This window comes from Benincasa hispida, chromosome 11 (genome assembly GCF_009727055.1).
Source record: "Benincasa hispida cultivar B227 chromosome 11, ASM972705v1, whole genome shotgun sequence".
Lineage (NCBI taxonomy): Eukaryota > Viridiplantae > Streptophyta > Magnoliopsida > Cucurbitales > Cucurbitaceae > Benincasa > Benincasa hispida.
The window spans coordinates 44,250,235-44,268,322 of NC_052359.1; the positions used below are offsets into that span (position 1 = coordinate 44,250,235).

Consider the following 18,088-nt stretch of genomic DNA (forward strand, 5'->3'; position numbering starts at 1 on the left):
AAAGTTTTGGACAGCTTCCCAGATATCCCGAGCAGAAGCTGAGTAAAGAAAAGGCTTCCCGATCTGAGGCTCCATACTATTTATTAAAATTGAGCGAAGGAGAGAATCCTCCCCCTTCCATATCCGTTCCTGAGGATCCCCAGGATTTGGTTGGGTATTTCCCCTGTTAGATACCCGAACTTGTGTCGCCCCTCGAGAACCATCTTCATTCACGTGTACAATATTTAAATCAAATTTGAATATTTATAACTCTCCAATTCGTTTAATTCGAGAATTAAACGTCTAATTATATCGAATATAATTTAACATTCTATTCCCTAATCCAAATTTGAACAATTCAAATTCTTTCAATACTGTTCCAAGGTTTAGTCCGATATGAGCTAGCAGGGGGCCTAATGGACCTACAGATCATGAGCTCCAACGATCCAAGATTAACCGACTGAATTCATTAACCCAATTAATCAACATTAGTTAACTATCAGACACTCCACTAAAGCCTAGTAGCTGCACCCACCTCATTGTAGATACGAAATCTTCCCTCTTTGCCTTCAATTACATCGGAAAACGACTTGTAAACCTTGTACTCAAAAGTTTAGAGAGTGATAATTCTTATTCACTTAATCAGGCTGAAGATACATATATATAGGTAATTAAGAAACCCTAATCTAGGAGATATGAAATTACAGTAAAGGACACCTAATTAAATTTACAATATAAATACATATTAATAAATACATATCATAACACTGCCTCTTAAGCTGGAGCAAATATGTCAATCATGTCCAGCTTGTTGCACAGATAACTTATTCTTGTTCCGTTTATTGCTTTAGTAAGTAGATCTCCCAACTGATCACCAGTCTTCACATATCCTCTAGATATCAACCCTTCTTGTATTTTCTCGCGAATAAAATGACAGTCCACTTCAATATGTTTAGTTCGTTCATGAAACACAAGATTGGATGCAGTATGGAGAGCTGCTTGATTATCACACCATAATTTAGCTGGCACAGTAACATTGAAGCCCATCTCAGAAAAAAGGTGATGTATCCACACTATTTCACACACAGATTGTGCCGTTGCTTTACATTCTGACTCAACACTCGAACGAGAAACTACATTATGTTTTTTTTTTTTACTTTTCTACGACACCAAGTTCACTCCTACAAAAACACAATATCCATAAGTTGATCTCCTATCTTTTTAAGATCCAACCCAATCAGCATTTGAAAAACATTCTACTCTTGTATGACCATGATCTCTATATAAGATCCCACGTCCAGGTGCAGCTTTCAGATAACATAGGATTTGTTCAATTGTAGCCCAATGATCCACAGTAGGAGAAGACATAAAATGGCTAACAATACTCACAGAATAAGTAATGTTAGGTCGTGTCACTGTTAAATAGTTCAACTTTCCAACTAATCTCCTATATCTCTCAGGATCTTTAAACACGTCTCCTTCCTTTGTAAGTTGTAAATTTGGTATCATCGGAGTACTACATGGTTTGACTCCTAGTTTACCTGTCTCAGACAATAAATCAAGTACGTATTTCCATTGAGATGTGTAAATACCTTTCTTGCTTCTCATCACTTCAATACCCAAGAAATACGTTAATGATCCCAAATCTTTGGTATGAAATTGATCCTGGAGAAAAGTCTTGAGGGAGGATATACCTGATACATCATTTCCAGTGATAACGATATCATCAACATATACAACAAGCAAATTAATACCATTGTCAAATTGTCGATAGAATATGGAATGATCAGACGTGCTCTTCTTCATACCAAAACATTCGAGTGCTTGACTAAACTTACCAAACCATGCACGAGGACTTTGTTTTTGTCCATACAAGGATTTTCGAAGCCACCATACCTTATTAGTCTCCCCCTGAGCAACAAACCCAGATGGTTGCTCCATATAGACTTCCTCTTGAAGATAACCATGTAGAAAAGCATTCTTAATGTCAAGTTGATGCAAAGGCCAATTGTAAGTAGCAACCATCGAGATAAACAGTCAAATGGAAGTTAATTTAGCAACAGGAGAAAATGTGTCAGAATTATCAATCTCGTAAATTTGAGCATAACCTTTGGCAATCAAACGAGCTTTCAACCAAGCCACTGTCCCATCAGGATTAACCTTGATAGCAAACACCCATTTACACCCAATAGCCTTCTTTCCATCCGGACGTGAAACTAGATCTCAAGTACCATTATCATCCAAAGCAATCATCTCTTCAATCATTGCACTACGCCACCCAGGATGAGATAAAGCTTCATTGACAGATTTAGGGATAGAGGTGGAATCAAGCGATGTAAGAAAAGAATAAGTGGGAGAAGACAACTGGTTATACAAAACAAACGAAGAAATAGGATAACTACAAGTGCGTTTACCTTTTCGAAGGGCAATGGGAAGATCATCACTCGGTCTCATATCAGATGTCGAAGAAGTCAGTGGTGGAGGACATGGATCTAAAGGTGGCTGTGGAGGACGCCTGGAGTAGACTCGAATAACTGGGGGATCAGAAGGAAGAGATATAGAGGAAGGTGAAGGAGAGGATGATGGAGAAGAAGTAACCTCGTAAATAAAAAGGTCGTCATCCTCCCTCGGGAGTCCATGATGGACTAAAGGGTATATCTTCAAAGAATGTAACATCCGGAGATGCAAGATACCTGTTCAAAGTAGAACAATAACAATGATAACCCTTTTGAACACGTGAGTAGCCTAAGAAAATGCATTTCAAAGATTTTGGATCTAATTTAGTACGATTTGGACGAATATCCCGAACAAAACAAACACAACCAAAGATCTTAGAAGCAATGGGAAACAAAGATTTTGTAGGAAAAAGAGTATGATAAGGAATCTCTCCATTTAGGATAGAGGAAGACATTTAGAAGCAAGCAGTGGACACAGCATCAACCCAAAAATTCTTTGGAACATGCATTTGTAAGGATAAGGCACAGGTTGTTTTAAGGAGGTGTCTGTTCTTTCTTTCAGCAACCCCATTTTGAGATGGAGTGTCTGCATAAGAAGATTGATGAATAATGCTATGACCACACAGGTAAGATCCAAGTACGTGAGAGAAATATTCACCAACATTGTTAGTTCGCAAGGTTTTAATAGAGACATTAAATTGATTTTGAATCTCAACATGAAAAGCACAAAAATGAGACAATAACTCAGAACGATTTTTCATTAAATATATCCAAGTTACACGAGAATAATCATCAACAAAGGTAACAAAGTAACGAAAACCTATTTGAGACACGATAGAATAAAGACCCCAAATATCGGAATGAACTAACTCAAAAGGAGCACTAGCCGTTTATGAACCCTAGGACTAGAACTAAGACGATGAAACTTTGAAAACTGACACGAATCACAATTCAAAGACGATAAGGAATGAAATTCTGGATGAAGTTTCTTCAGCACAAACAATGATGGATGACCCAAACGACAATGAACATCGAACGGGGATATTACTCCAGGCCAAGCCACAACTTTCAGTATCTGATTGTCAAAGATGTAAAGACCCCCCGACTCATGTCCTCTACCAATAATCTTCTTCGTCATACGATCCTGAAACAAGCAATAACTAGGAAAAAACAAGACAAAGCAATTAAGGTCATGAGTAAGTTGGCTAATAGAAATTAAATTAAAGGACAAATGAGGCAAATGTAAGACAGAGGACAAAGAGAGTGATGGAGTGAGAGAAATGGTGCCGGATCCAAGGATAGTGGAGGTTGATCCATTTGCCAAGGTGACAGACGGAGATGAGACAAGAGACAGTGGCATAGAAAATAGGTTAGAATTACCTGTCATATGGGCGGTGGCCTCAGAGTCTAAAACCCATTTGGTAGATGATGTAAGAAGACATTTCGAATTACCTGTCTCGGCAATGGTGGCAATAGGATTAGATGAAGAAGATGCCTGCAACAATTCCTAGAAAACTTGAAATTTAGCAAAGTCGTTAGTAGAGATGGTAACAAATTTTTCAGCCATATCACTAGTGGAAGCTATTTGAGCATGCTGAGATCGTTGATTCTTATACAACAATTTCCGACAATCACGTTTCATATGACCTGGCTTACGACAATAGTGACATACGATCTCTGAAGAATCTGATTTCTGATTATCATAACTAGGTTTCTGAAAGTTTTTAGCCGTCCCTGAAGTGCCACGAAAGGTATTATTATTCTTACTCATAAGGGCACTGTTCGGTTGAGAAACATGAACTGGACTGAGAACTCTCAATATGAAGAACACGACTGAAGGCTTCCTCTAATGATGGAATTTCAGAGTCAGAAAGAAACTGTGTTTTAGCCATTCTGAACTCAAGAGAAAGTCCATTAAAAAATATCATAACAACCATCTTTTCTCGCCGAGCTTTTTGAACTTTAACATTAGGACTAAACGACAATAGTAAGGCAAGTTCAGCAGCTGTTTTTTAAATCTCATAAAATAACTTGTAACAGATTCTGCTTTCTATTCCGCTCGAAAGAATTGCATTCAGACATCAAACATTCTATGAACATGTTCTTTTCCAGAGCATAGAAATTCTAAGAATTCTAAGAGTTCTTTCATAGAATCACAATGATCTACCAAACCAACAATCTCACTCTCAACAGAATTCTTAATTTGAAGATAAAGTCGAGTGTCATCACGAAGCCAAGCTTTTTTCTTTTCATCTTTCGGTGGTTCCTCCGTCACATGATCATCCATATCTATACTAAGCAAGTAAAATTGAATCGTTCGATGCCAATCATAGTAATTCGATCCATTTAATTTGTGTTTAGTTATCTTCGATGCCAAGGGAATTACATTAGAGACGACCATATGCTTCACTTCATCTATTATGAGCTAATAAGTAATTTGTAGACCTTAGAACAAACCAGAATCGAAATCAAAAGCAAATAAAAGAGCAAAATTACTCCAAGCTGAACACGATAGCAACAAACCCTAGGCACAAACGGGTATTTTATCCAAATAACTCACAACCAAGCAGATTTCGATGAAACCAAACGCATAGAGTGATCAGAAACGACGAGCTGAGAAGAACCCAACTGGCCGAAAGGGGAGATGAAACTCCATGCACTCCGACACGTCGGTGCGTGGCAAAGGAGGACTACTGTTCCAGCGGTATGTGAGCTCCACGCATGGATGTTTTCGGTGACGGGCGATTGCTGATGTGATTGAACGGTGACGACGCTTCTTTTGGGATGGGTGGTGAGACAAACGACCACTGAAAACTTGATAACTCAACTCAAACTCTAACTTTGTGAGAAGCATAAACCCTAACGTAGCCGTTGAACAAATATTCTAACTCTAGATGGCTCTGATACCATGTACTCAGAAGTTTAGAGAGAGTGATAATTCTTATTCACTTAATGAGGCTGAAGATACATATATATAGGTAATTAAAAAACCCTAATCTAGGAGATATGAAATTACAATAAAGGACACCTAATTAAATTTACAATATAAATACATATTAATAAATACATATCATAACAAACCTTATTATGATCATCCCTCATTGGTTGTCTGCGGATTCCATTCTAATTATATTTTGTTAGCTTTATCTAGTTAAATATAATCATATTTATTTTATATATATTTTCTATATATAAAATAAATATAAAATAAATCTATTTCTGTCCACTTGATTTAACCATGATTAGTAAATCGATCTTTCACAAGTTGTTAGTAATCACAATAGGGTCAAAAATACTGTTTTACCCCTGTAATTACATTTTGCTCCTTAAGTCTCACTGATCCTCTAATGAACAATTGGTTTGTAGTTCAACTATCAAACTGAGTCCCTCTCAAGCCTTAGAGAGGGCGGGACCCCTTGTTCAAAACCTGGATTCAACACTTAAGAGAACAACCTATCTACTAACCCTAGAAGCGGGTAGGAGTAAATTCCATTTTGCAGGACTATGTTCCCAGTTATCTACCCGATGTTATCCCTAAAATGGGAGGCTTATTGAATCGGCGATGTTGAGTCACTCTCACCCATGCATACTAAAAGATAATCTCGAATAAACAGGAGTTCATAGTTAGTTCAGGATTAGGATCGAGTTATCTAGGTCATTGATTTGAAATAGTCAGTCTTATCAGTAAACGACATTATAAAGTAAAGGTGACTATTTTGTGGTCCATCTTTCATATAAGATGCCCCCACTTGCATGTCTCTACATGAACGATTTAGGATTGTATCGTTTGTAAACTTCACAACTATTGTAACAATTACAAAGTGAGCCGCATCCATAATGTCTCTAGGATAAGGTACCCAACCTAATCCTTGTACTATAGACCGTTTTGACTATTACTTGAAGTTGATCCACTTTTATGTTTCTACATAAAGTTCAGGTATTCATGCTATAGCCAAGGATTCTTAGTTTATTGGATTTGAAGTTTAAACGGTGCAATTCACATATTCAATAACAACTTTATTGAATAAACCTCAATAACATCTTTATTGTAAATAGAATATGTTTAATATTTATAAACCACGAGTTTCAGGACATGCAACCCAACAACTACTCCATTTCAAATTGTGTAGAGTTGTTCCCCCTCCCTTGATTTCTTATGGAGACCATAAATCTACTAATAATACTATAGAGCTGTAGCTGATTGATCGATACTTAGCCCTCATGGCCATTAAGAATCATTTGACTCTGGCCCAAGAATGGATGAAAAAAGTATGTTCACCAATACGACCATATTCTTTGGCATTGTGATTTTACTAGCCTTGTCTGGGATTCTTTTTTCCAGAGGTTTGACATGATGTGGGCTCGTCACAGAGATGTTAGAGATATGATTAAGGAGTTCCTCCTCAATTCGCTGTTTGGGGAGAGAGGCCGTTTTCTTTGGCATGCTATTGTTTGTGCTATCATTTGTGTGCTTTTGGGTGTAAGGAATAGCAGGGTGTTTATGAGGATTGAGAGGGATGCTAGTGAAATATGGTCCCTTGTTCGTTTTCATGCTTCTTACTGGGCTTCGATTTTGAAGGCTTTTGGTAATTTTCTTCTTAACATGATTTTGTATAGTTGGAGTCCCTTCTTATAGAGGGTGTCTCCTTTTTTTGTGGGCTTGTTTTTTGTACGCCCGTGTATTCTTTCATTTTTTCTCAATGAAAGTTGTCTTTCTTATAAAAAAAAAAAAAAAAAAAAGAACAGACACTCAAAAATTATCCCCAAAGTTCTTTGGCCCTTACAAGATTTTAAAGAAAGTGGGAGCGGTTGCATATCGATTGGAACTTCCCTCAAGGCCTCGATCCATGACTAACCAGGCTTCCTAGAAGCAAATTGGGGATCAAGTGGTGCAAGAATCATGACCTCCTATGTTAACGCATGAGTTTGCATGGTGTATGGTATTAATGGCAGTTTTGGGCCTTCGCTGGAACACAGATTCATGGGAGAGTGTTTGATTCAATGGCATAATCGACCCGTTTGTGATGCTATCTAGGAGCAAGTGGACTTTGAACAATTTCCAGATTTTCACTTTCAGGACAAGGTATCTTTTAACCCTTGGAGGTATTCTAAGGCCTCCAATTATGCACACCTATTCAAAAAGGGGCAAGAAGGGTGTTGCGCAGGAAATTGTTAATTAGTGGGCTGGGCATAGATTGTTGTATGGGTTGTTGTGGGATCAGGTGTGAGGGCATCCAATCGTTTTGGGGGTTTATGTGAGAGACATGCATTTTGTGAGCAGTATTCACATAAGAAAGAGAGAAGAAAAGAAGTAGAACATGCTTTTGGGTCTAGTGCATGTGAATACGTTCATTTACACTACACCGGTCCATGTTACTCTAGAGAATCTGGATATCAGTACCTTTCCTTCAAAAAATTAATTTATTCCTGGTATGTCGCCACTATATTATTTTGAGCCTGTTAACCCCTAATATTCAAGGAAAATTTTCTATAACTTTCCCTATTAACTTACACTTCTGATGGCTTAGGTTTGAAAAGCACGTGTGAGAGAATTTTAACGAATGTGGCTAAAATGTATGACTGTAATTTCTCTGGTTTGTTTAGAAATACTTTTTTTTTTTTGTGGTTATTTTTTTTACTTTAAATGGAAAGGTTGTTTTGTTTCTAGAAAATTTTATACTGTAGGTCTTCAAGTTTTCTATCTACTTGCAGGTGCTTGTTTCTTATAAAAGAAAAATATATCCTTGCAGGTGATTTTAACAACATTGCTGAAGGTTTATGTTAGGGGAGGTTTGTTTGAGAAATCGAGGAAATTGTTATCAGAATTGGAAGCCTTGGGCTATGGTGAAAATGAGGTCTGTGCCAATGATTCGTGTTAGTATTATTTTTTTGTGCATTTGAAGCTAATTTTTGCTACTTACTATTTTCTTTTATGATTACACTAAGAAGATGGTCATATTGTGGGTTTTCATGTTTGTACATTTTCTAAATTTATTATTCTAGTTTGGTATTTCTATTGTGTCGAGTGATTGCTAGGATTTAAGAAGCATGAGTACGAATAAAGAATAACATTAACTTGGTGACTTACCATTTCTAGATCACTAGGATTCTACGGAGCGTTCTCTAGCTGGATTTGTTTCCTCCAGTAGGAGTTGATGAAGCTTAGCTATTGCCCAAAGATTGAGACACATTTTATGAAGAAAGTAGATTGACTGAAAAACTTGGATCAAGAAAAAGAAAAGGAAAGAAAAGAAGTGTAATCAAATTGGAGCAGAAATCAGTGGTAGTGGAGGGATATGAAGCACGGACATGGACACGGGACACGGACACGGACACGACAGGATACGACGATACACCAATTTCTAAAATATTACGATACGGACATGTTGGGGATATGCTATTTTTTTTAATTATATTTTTATAATATATCTAAATTTAACATAAAATACTAAATATCAGAAAAAGACATAAAATGTCAACTGTCAAGTTAATTAACCAAAACCATTATAGTTTATAGATGTACAAATCTACAAAATACGTTGTCCAACGTTCAACATAAACATAACAAAACTCTCAATAGAAAACTAAAGGAAATGGAAAGTAGTTTTCCATACAAAAAGTAAAAACTAAAGGCTAATGAAACTATCCTCTCAAATCTCAATAACACCTTCATCCTTATCACCACCATCCTCGTTAGTAATTTCAGCCTCCAACTCTGGATCATCCAAAGATAAATTAGCTACTCCAAGCATGCGGACATCTTCAAAAGAATCAAAAGCATCTCCAGCAATATCCCATGACTTGGTCTCTTCTCTTGAATATTCTAGAGTTCTTTTGGACAAAAGACGAAGGTTGCTGTGGATAAATACCAAATCTTCTGCACGTTGAGGCATCATTTTGTTCCTCTTGATCGAGTTAATAAAAGAATATGTGCTCCAATTTTTTTTTCACAATATGAAGAGGATGATGGTTGCTCAAAAACTTTAAAAGCAATCTTTTGAAGCATTGGGTATAGACACCATGAGTTGCCCACCAACTTGTAGAATTTGTAGTGTACCTCTCAGATATGAAATCATAATCAGAAAAATCGCCAGTTTTTGTAGAAAATTTAGCAAATTCTACGTTTACTTTTGCACGATCCTCAGAGCTACTAAAATATCTCTTTAGGCACTTCATTCTTTCTCTAGTTAGTTCCACATCTTGATGTGGAGCCACTCGATTAGGGTCTTCTGTAAGCCATTCTTCACTATAGTATCTATATATAAGTTAAAAATAATGTCAAACTAAAAAAAATATGAAATATAAGCTTAGACTAAGGATAAAAATTAAAAAGATATTAATTTAATACCTTAGATTCAATGAATGTGCTAAACAATGAAGTGGAGTACTATTCTTGTTCCAACGATCAATGAGAATGTTATACACCACACCATAGAAAGAAGAGAGTTCACTTGGTTGCAGTCCTTCGTGTTTATATATCACTGTCTTCACATTTTCAATCATTGTATCCCACGTCATACACCAAATGTAAACAAGGAGTGTGTATCACAAGCTCTAATCATGTTGTATATAGGTGAAGTGAATGACAAAATATAATTAATTTGTCCCACCATATGTTGTCGAGCACCAACTCCTTTACATGCCTCGCCTCCACCATGTCATCTTCTCTATAACTTGCCCATTCATCACTTATGACCATAGCTTGTAAGCCGCCTTTAATAAGTTTAAACCTCTTAAGCATAATGATAACAGATGCAAAGCGTGTCTCAACTATTGAAAGCAATTTAAGAGGCACAAATTCATTAAACATAGCTAGCCTCATGGAATGATTCATGATAAAATTTTTCACTACCATGACATCCCTAGCAATATTAGAAATCCAACTGCACTCTCCATAAACAAGCTGATTATTTTTAACATTCTTGGTATCACATATGTTTTTCAAGGCAAGATTTAGCGTATGAACTATGCATGGTGTCCATATAATTGTCGAAAATTGTGCTTCGATAATTTGTCCTGCACCTTTGCAATCGGGAGCATTATCTGTTATCACTTGAACAACATTCTCATGACCAACTTCATTAATCACTTCATTCGTTAAATTTGCAATGAAGTACTTATCCTTGATTTCACCTGAGCAATCTACTGACCTTAGAGACATTGGTTTGCCATAAAAAGGGGCCATGAAGTTAATCAACGACCTCCTTATTGAGTCACTCCATTCGTCACTCACAATACTCACTCTTTTTTTCCGCCACAGGTACCAATAATCTTTCAATATTAGCCTTTACTCCATCACTCCTTTTTTCAACCATTCACCTTTAACAGGTACCAATACTCTTTCAATATTAGCTTTTTCTCTTTGGAGTAGACTGGTCCTCAACATAATATATCCGGGAGGTACATATCTGGCAACGAATTGTTTGTAGTGTAAGTAAAGGCCCCTATAGAATGTGGATTCCTTGCTAAATGAAACGGCAAGCCCACAGAATAAAACATCTGAGCAATAAGTGCACCCAATTGGTCCCGTGATGTCTCGTTGAATGATGTTTCTAGTGCATTGCCCTTTCTTTTCTTGTTATCTAAGTCAAAGTTGGTAGAATTACTCACATTCACTCTGCCAATTGATATGATTGAAGGTGAACTTGATCTAGGTGGCAAAGGAACATTTTTTGGAGCCTTTCTTTCCATTTGGATTTTTGTCTCATCTTCTAATTTTTGCATATCCGCTATATCTTTGGGAGTGATCTTTAGACATGACCCAATTCCTTGACCATTAATCTTCAACAAATGAGCTCTAACTCTTGTATATGAGGTCTTCTTTGTAACATGACAAAAGTTGCATTGCCATGAAAAATTTCCATCTCCGTCACTCAACTTTTGAATCTTTGTCACGTATTGCCATAATGGTTTTGAATCATCTTCAACGGAGTTGGATTCCATGGAACTATTTGATGATTGGCAATGACTTTGACTATTGTTCGTAGATGACATCCTAACATTTAGGGAAAGAAAAAAATATACAAAAGAGTTTAACTTTGAAGGAAGGAAATGGCTAACATAATAGATTATTAGATTTAAAGAATAAAATAAAACAAATGTATGAACTTTGAGGATTAGGCAGTGGGTAAAAAAAAAAAAAAAAAACAATTGATGGCTTCAAACGGAAGTGGGTAAAAATATAAAATAAAATATTTGAATACTCCAAATGGCAGTGGGTAAAGAAAAAAATAAAACATTTGATGATTTGAAGTTGGATGGTGGCATGGACAGTGGGTGAAAGAGTTTCATCCTAACATTTAAAAATAATAATACATACTTGAAACTTGAAAGTTGATTTGATTACTGATAAGAAGCAATATAGATTATAAAATAAAAAGAAAGGGCAGTGCACTAGAATTAGAAATGTAAAATAATAATACATCATACTTGAAAGAAGAAGTGAAGAACTGATGAATCACAAGCAGCATCCACGTTGAGCAAGCAGCGGCGACCGGCGAGCATGGAACGGCGTCAATCAGGTGGCGTTGCAGCACCTTCTGCTTCGGTGAGAAAAGCCAAGACGTTGAATCAAATGGGTTGTGACGTTTAGACTGCTGGTTTCCGTGAGATGCACAACAAGGAGGGAGGTGGAGAGGAGAACGTGGTGTTGAAAGGTTATATTCTATTTAATTGATTTTCTCGTGTTCTTTAAAAAAGAAAAGTAACGGGCTTTTAATTTGGGCCCAATTTCAAACCATTTCCTCTTCAACTTTTCTGTTCAGCGTGTCTGTGAAGATTCTCCACCGTGTTCCAATGTGTCCAAAATTAAAAAAGACACGCAAATTGGCGTGTCAGACGTGTCCCCAGCGTGTCCGGACGGATCCGTGTCCGACAGGTGTCCGACACTGATACTGCCTCTAATATGAAATGTCCGTGCTTCATAGGATAAATCTAATTTCAAAGTGAAAGCTTGTCCAAATTAGCTGGATACTTCAGATGGCTTGGAGGCAAAAATGAGAGCTGAAAATCGAAGTCCATTCGGTTGAAATTATATTTTAGCCCTAAGGGCGTTTTTGTCTTTTATCAGTCTAAGGTTTCTCATTGTTTGGTTAGTTATACCTGTTCCTGTATTGTGTACTGTGTATCTGAATTAAAAATAAAAAACTCTTATCGTGGTTTTTTTCTCCTTGGTCTAGGGTTTTCCACGTAACTCTGGTGTTTTCTTTTCTTCCCTAACTTTTTCAAGATGGTATCAGAGCATGGTGATGAGAACGTCGTTGGAATAGAAGAGATTTAGTCATCGACTCTAGTAGGGGATGGAACTCCAAGAGAAAATTCTAACAGTACTGAAATTAAGGCTATCGTCGACCAATATCTATGGTCATTACTTGGACCGATTCAGATCCAACCAGCCCTAATCGATCCAGCCGTCACTGCCGTCGGAGGACCTCCGTCGCTCCGTCGACGACTTCAACCACACTGCCGCCGCTGCCGTCGAGACTCGACCATCCGCCGCTAGTCCAGCCTAGATACAAGCGCCTGCCTTCGACGTCTTCCTTGTTCCAGCCGCCGAGTTTTACCGATCGCAACCTAGATCGCAACCCAGATTCCATTCCAGATCCCGCTGGTGGAACATTTCCAGATCAGTCGTCTTCCCATCCTCCGATTTTTTCCCTACCGGCGTTACCCAGTTCCTCCTACCCTCCGAACACACCCGATCTTATTGATCAATTAGAACCCATCGTATCTTCCGAACCCTTCGAACATGCCCGATATGTCGGTCTACCAGATCCACAAAATCACTTGAACCACCGGTCCAGCCGAACCCAATCCAACTGAACCCGTCCAGCCGAACCCGTCCAACTGAACCCGGTCCAGCCGAACCCAGTCCAACTGAACCCGGTCCAGCCGAACCCAGTCCAACTGAACCCGGTCCAGCCGAACCCAGTCCAACCGAACCCGGTCCAACCGAACCTAGTTCAACTGAACCCCTTACAGCAAATACTTGTCTCCTACTATTTTCCCTCTGGTCAGCTGGCTCCTCCAATTGGTTGTCCCACACCGACAAAAACAATATCTTCAGGGATCTATGGGCAGAAACAACCTACAACGATTCATAGTGGGACTATTAGTGTTCAACAGCAACTGGCAAATCTTCAGCAACAAATTTCTGTACTTGGGGCAGTCGTTAGATCTTCGGCCAATCCATCAACAGATTTTCTACCAGATACATACCCGGGGGTTTCGTTAGGTTCAGAAACTCCGGTAACTGCTTACCTTACTTTACCTTTCACAAACATTAGGTCTGTAGGCAATTTTGCAGGAATTTCTATTGGCGAAAAACTTAATGGACAGAATTACTTTTCTTGGTCACAATCTGTGAGGATGGTTCTTGAGGGGCGGCACAAATTCGGGTACCTAACAGGGGAAATACCTAGACCCTGGGGATCCTCAAGAACGGATATGGAAGGGGGAAGATTCCCTCTTTCGCTCAATTTTAATAAACAGTATGGAGCCTCAGATCGGGAAGCCTCTTCTTTACTCAGCTTCTGCTCGGGATATCTGGGAAGCTATCCAGAAACTTTATTCGAAGAGGTAGAATGCTTCACGTCTTTATACCTTGAGAAAACAGGTGCATGAGTGCAAGCAGGGGACATTCGACGTAATATCCTATTCCAATAAATTATCACTGTTGTGGCAAGAGATGGATCTATATCGGGAAATAGTTTGGAATTGTCCAGTTGACGAGGTTCAGTATTCGAAGATTGAGGAGGCTGACCGTGTTTATGATTTTCTGGCTGGCTTAAACTCGAAGTTTGATGGTGTTTGGAGTCGAATTTTGGGACAAAGACCAATGCCGTCCCTGATGGAAGTTTGCTCAGAGTCAGATTGGAAGAAGATCAAACCAGTGCTATGAATGGTACAACGCCTAATACCCTGGACTCTGCTGCATTTGGAGTTAAGTCGTCGGGTTCAGAGAATGGCAAACAGAATGGCAAGACCCCTGCAATTTGTGAATATTGCAAGAAACCATGGCATACGAAAGATCAGTGCTGGAAATTACATGGCCGACCTCCAAATGGCAAGCAACGTCCCCTTGAGCAACAAACCCTGGTGGTTGCTCCATATACACTTCTTGAAAATCACCATGAAAAAATGCATTTTTAATATCAAGCTGATGTAAAGGCTAGTGATTGATTGAAGCTAATCAAATAAACAACCTCACAGATGCCATTTTTGCTATAGGAGAAAAAAACATCAGCATAGTCAACACCATAAGTTTGTGCGTAGCCTTTCGCTACAAGGTGCGCTTTTCATCGAGCAACAGAACCATTGGGATTGACTTTAACCATAAACACCCATTTGCAACCGATAGCCTTCTTTCTTGCAGGGAGAGAAACTAAATCCCAAGTACAATTATCATCTAAGGCAGTCATGTTCTCTACCATTGCAGCACACCAACCAGGATGAGACAAAGTTTCATGAACAGTTTTAGGGATGGATACAGACTCTAAGGATGCAATGAATGAACATGTGGAAGACGACAAATGGTTATATGAAAGAAAAGAGGAAATAGGATGAGCACATGTACGTTTACCTTCATGAAAAGCATGAGGAAGATCATCACTCGTTTTTGGATCCAATGACGAAGAAGACTCTAGTATAGGGCATGGAACCGAAGGAGACGAAGAAGTCTCTGGTACAGGGCATGGAACCGAAGGATGTTGTCATCGAGTATAGACCTTAACGATGGGTGGAAGAGTAAGGTAGCCACAGGTAGAGATGAATCAGGAAGAGGATCGGAAGGAGAAATAACTGTGTAGACAAGGAAATCCTCCTTTAATTCCTTATGCTCCCTTTGACTCTTATTCGAAGTGAAAGGCGACGATAAAAAAAATGAGGAATTTAAAAAAATGTGACATCAGGAGAGACGAAATATTTATTTAGACTAGGACTATAACACCGATACCCCTATTAAACACAGGAATAACCAAGGAAAATACATTTTAAAGTTTTGGATGCAACTTGGTATGTTGATGTCGACCATCCCGAACAAAGTAGGTACAACCAAATATTTTGGGTAGAATGGGAAACAAATGTTGCTTGGGGTATAAAGTACGAAAAAGTGTCTAACCCTTAAGAATGGAAGAGGGCATGCGATTTATTAAGAAACAAGCTGTGGAAACAACATTGGCCCAAAAAGACTTCGGAACATGCATCTGAAACATCGAGGCTCTGGCTGTCTTAAGGAGATGACGATTCTTTCGTTCTGCAACCCCATTTTGAGATGGGGTATTGACACAAGAAGATCGATGAAGAATGTCATCAGCATCTAAATAAGACTTGAGTGTATGAGAGAAATATTCCTTAGCATTATTGCTCCGTAGGATTTTAAGAGCACTACTAAACTGAGTTTGAATTTTAGCATGGAAGTTACGAAAATGAGAAAGTAGCTTAGAACGATTTTTCATTAAATATAACCACGTAACACAAGAATAGTCATCGACAAATATAACAAAATACCTAAACCCTCTAGACTCAATAGGACATGAACCCCAAACAAAAGAATGGACTAATTCAACAGGAGCACTAGCTTGTTTATTGACTCGAGGATACAAACTCAAACGATGAAATTTAGTAAACTGATATGACTCACAATCTCATTTAGACAAATGTTGAAGTTGTGGACGAAGACTCTTCAACACAGAGATAGATGGATGACCCAAAGGATAATGCTCTTCAAAGGAAGATGACACATTAGAGCATGTGATGGCTGTAGGTGTTTGTGGTTCAAAGATGTAAAGACCTCCAAATTCACGCCTTTTACCAATAGTTTGCTTCATCGTAAGATCTTGAAATAAGCAATAGCTAGGAAAAAAGGAGACACAACAATGAAGATCACAAGTGAGTTTACTGACCGAAATCAAATTAAACGAGAAATGTGGTGAATTTAAAATTGATGACAAAGAAATTGATTCAGTAAGATGGACGGTTCCTGATCCTAAAGCAGGAGTGGAGGTTCCATCAGCTATAGTGACAGTAGGTGAAGAGGTAGATGTACAAAGGTTAGAGAATAAACTGGGGTTACCTGTCATATGGTCTGTAGTGCTAGAGTCAATGACCCATTTTGACGTAGAGGATAGAAGGCATTTAGAGATGTTACCTATCTCTGTGATGGCCGTAATGGGAGTAGAAGATGATGCCCTCAATGACTCTTGATATTGTTGAAATTTAGCAAACTCCTTTGTAGAAATCGTAATTGACTTGTCAAGATTATCAGGAGTAGTAGCAGATGGCACCCTCTGACCCTTATTCATCAATCTTCTGCATTCATGTTTCGTATGGCCAGGTTTATGACAATAATACCAAACAACACCTCCTGGATTTGATCTTTGGTTATTGGGATGACCTTTGGAGCTATTTGATTCAACCCCCTTATTACCTCTATAATCATTTGTGCGCCCAATCAATGCACTACTAGAATCAGATGACATAACTGCTTGTGTCTTCTCTATACGAAGTATTCGAGTATAAGCTTCTTCCAACGATGAGATATTTGAGCTTGACAACACTTGATCTTTGGCCATCTCAGATTTGTAGAAGCATTCTTGAATCGTCCCGCCACCAAATTTTTTTTTTATTAGCATCAATCGGTGGCTCTTCCATGATGTAATCATCCATTTCCATGCTCCTAATAAAGTGACGAACATTTGATCTCCATGAATAGTAATTGGATCCATTCAACTTGTGTTCGTTACTTTTGACACCATAGGAACCATCTTAGACATGACTACTAGTTTCTTATCAGCCATTGCCTCGAAAAATAAACACCGAAAAGAGAATCAAACCTTAATTTACTGAAGAGATGTTTTTACAAACAGTGAGTATATAGCCCAAACAAACACACCACCAAGAAAAGTCCACAAAATTGAGGAAACTTATAAAAGACGAACCGAAACAAGTGGTGCACGTGCCTACACGTGCTGGTGTGTGGATCGACGATAGAAGGGAAAAGTGGCACGTGAGCCTCACGCGTTGGTCAGATGGATTTCGGACTTTGGGGTTCTGTAGATCGGTAGCTAGGCTCCTCGACAGACTGAACGGTGTCGAAAAACTACATTTTTTTACCCGGTGGTGGCGGCAGCTGATGGCTGCGACGATGGCGGCTAACGGCGGCGAACGAACCAAAGACGGTGGCTGTGAGCAAAAGTGTAAACTCACCCCTCCACAAAATCCTAGATGTAACACAAACGGGTTCTAAATTCTCAAACACTAAGGTTCACAGAACCCTAATTTTGTTTAGAGGGCTCTGATACCATGTAAAACTCTTAGGTTTGAGAGAGAATCAGAATACTTTATTCATTCACCAAAGATATGAATATATACAGGTGTACAAAGCATAGAAAAGGAAAATAAAACAAGATATTTACAATAATAGAAAACCCTAACAATAGAACTATAACACCTCTATTAGAAAAACCTCACTCTCGTGCAAGTTATTCTAATAGTCATGCATCTAAGTCTAAATTTAAACTTTACCATCTTGAGCTTAAACTCGGGTCACACAGGTTTAATTTATGGCCAAAGAAATAAATAAATAATCATACGACACATGAATAATAAGTTGCAGTATCAAAATAGTCCCCAAATATAATCAAAGTTACAAATCC

General features: G+C 38.3%; 1 protein-coding gene across 2 annotated transcripts in view; it reads left to right on the forward strand.

Annotated features, from left to right (window-relative positions):
* Positions 1 to 18,088, forward strand: part of LOC120090276 (pentatricopeptide repeat-containing protein At1g10910, chloroplastic) — a 39,415-nt gene that overhangs the window by 17,193 nt on the left and 4,134 nt on the right. For both annotated transcript variants that reach the window (XM_039047845.1, XM_039047846.1), the window contains exon 5: positions 8,186 to 8,290. In XM_039047845.1, coding sequence (XP_038903773.1) covers positions 8,186 to 8,290 — 105 coding nt within the window. The remainder of the gene's footprint in view (positions 1 to 8,185; positions 8,291 to 18,088) is intronic.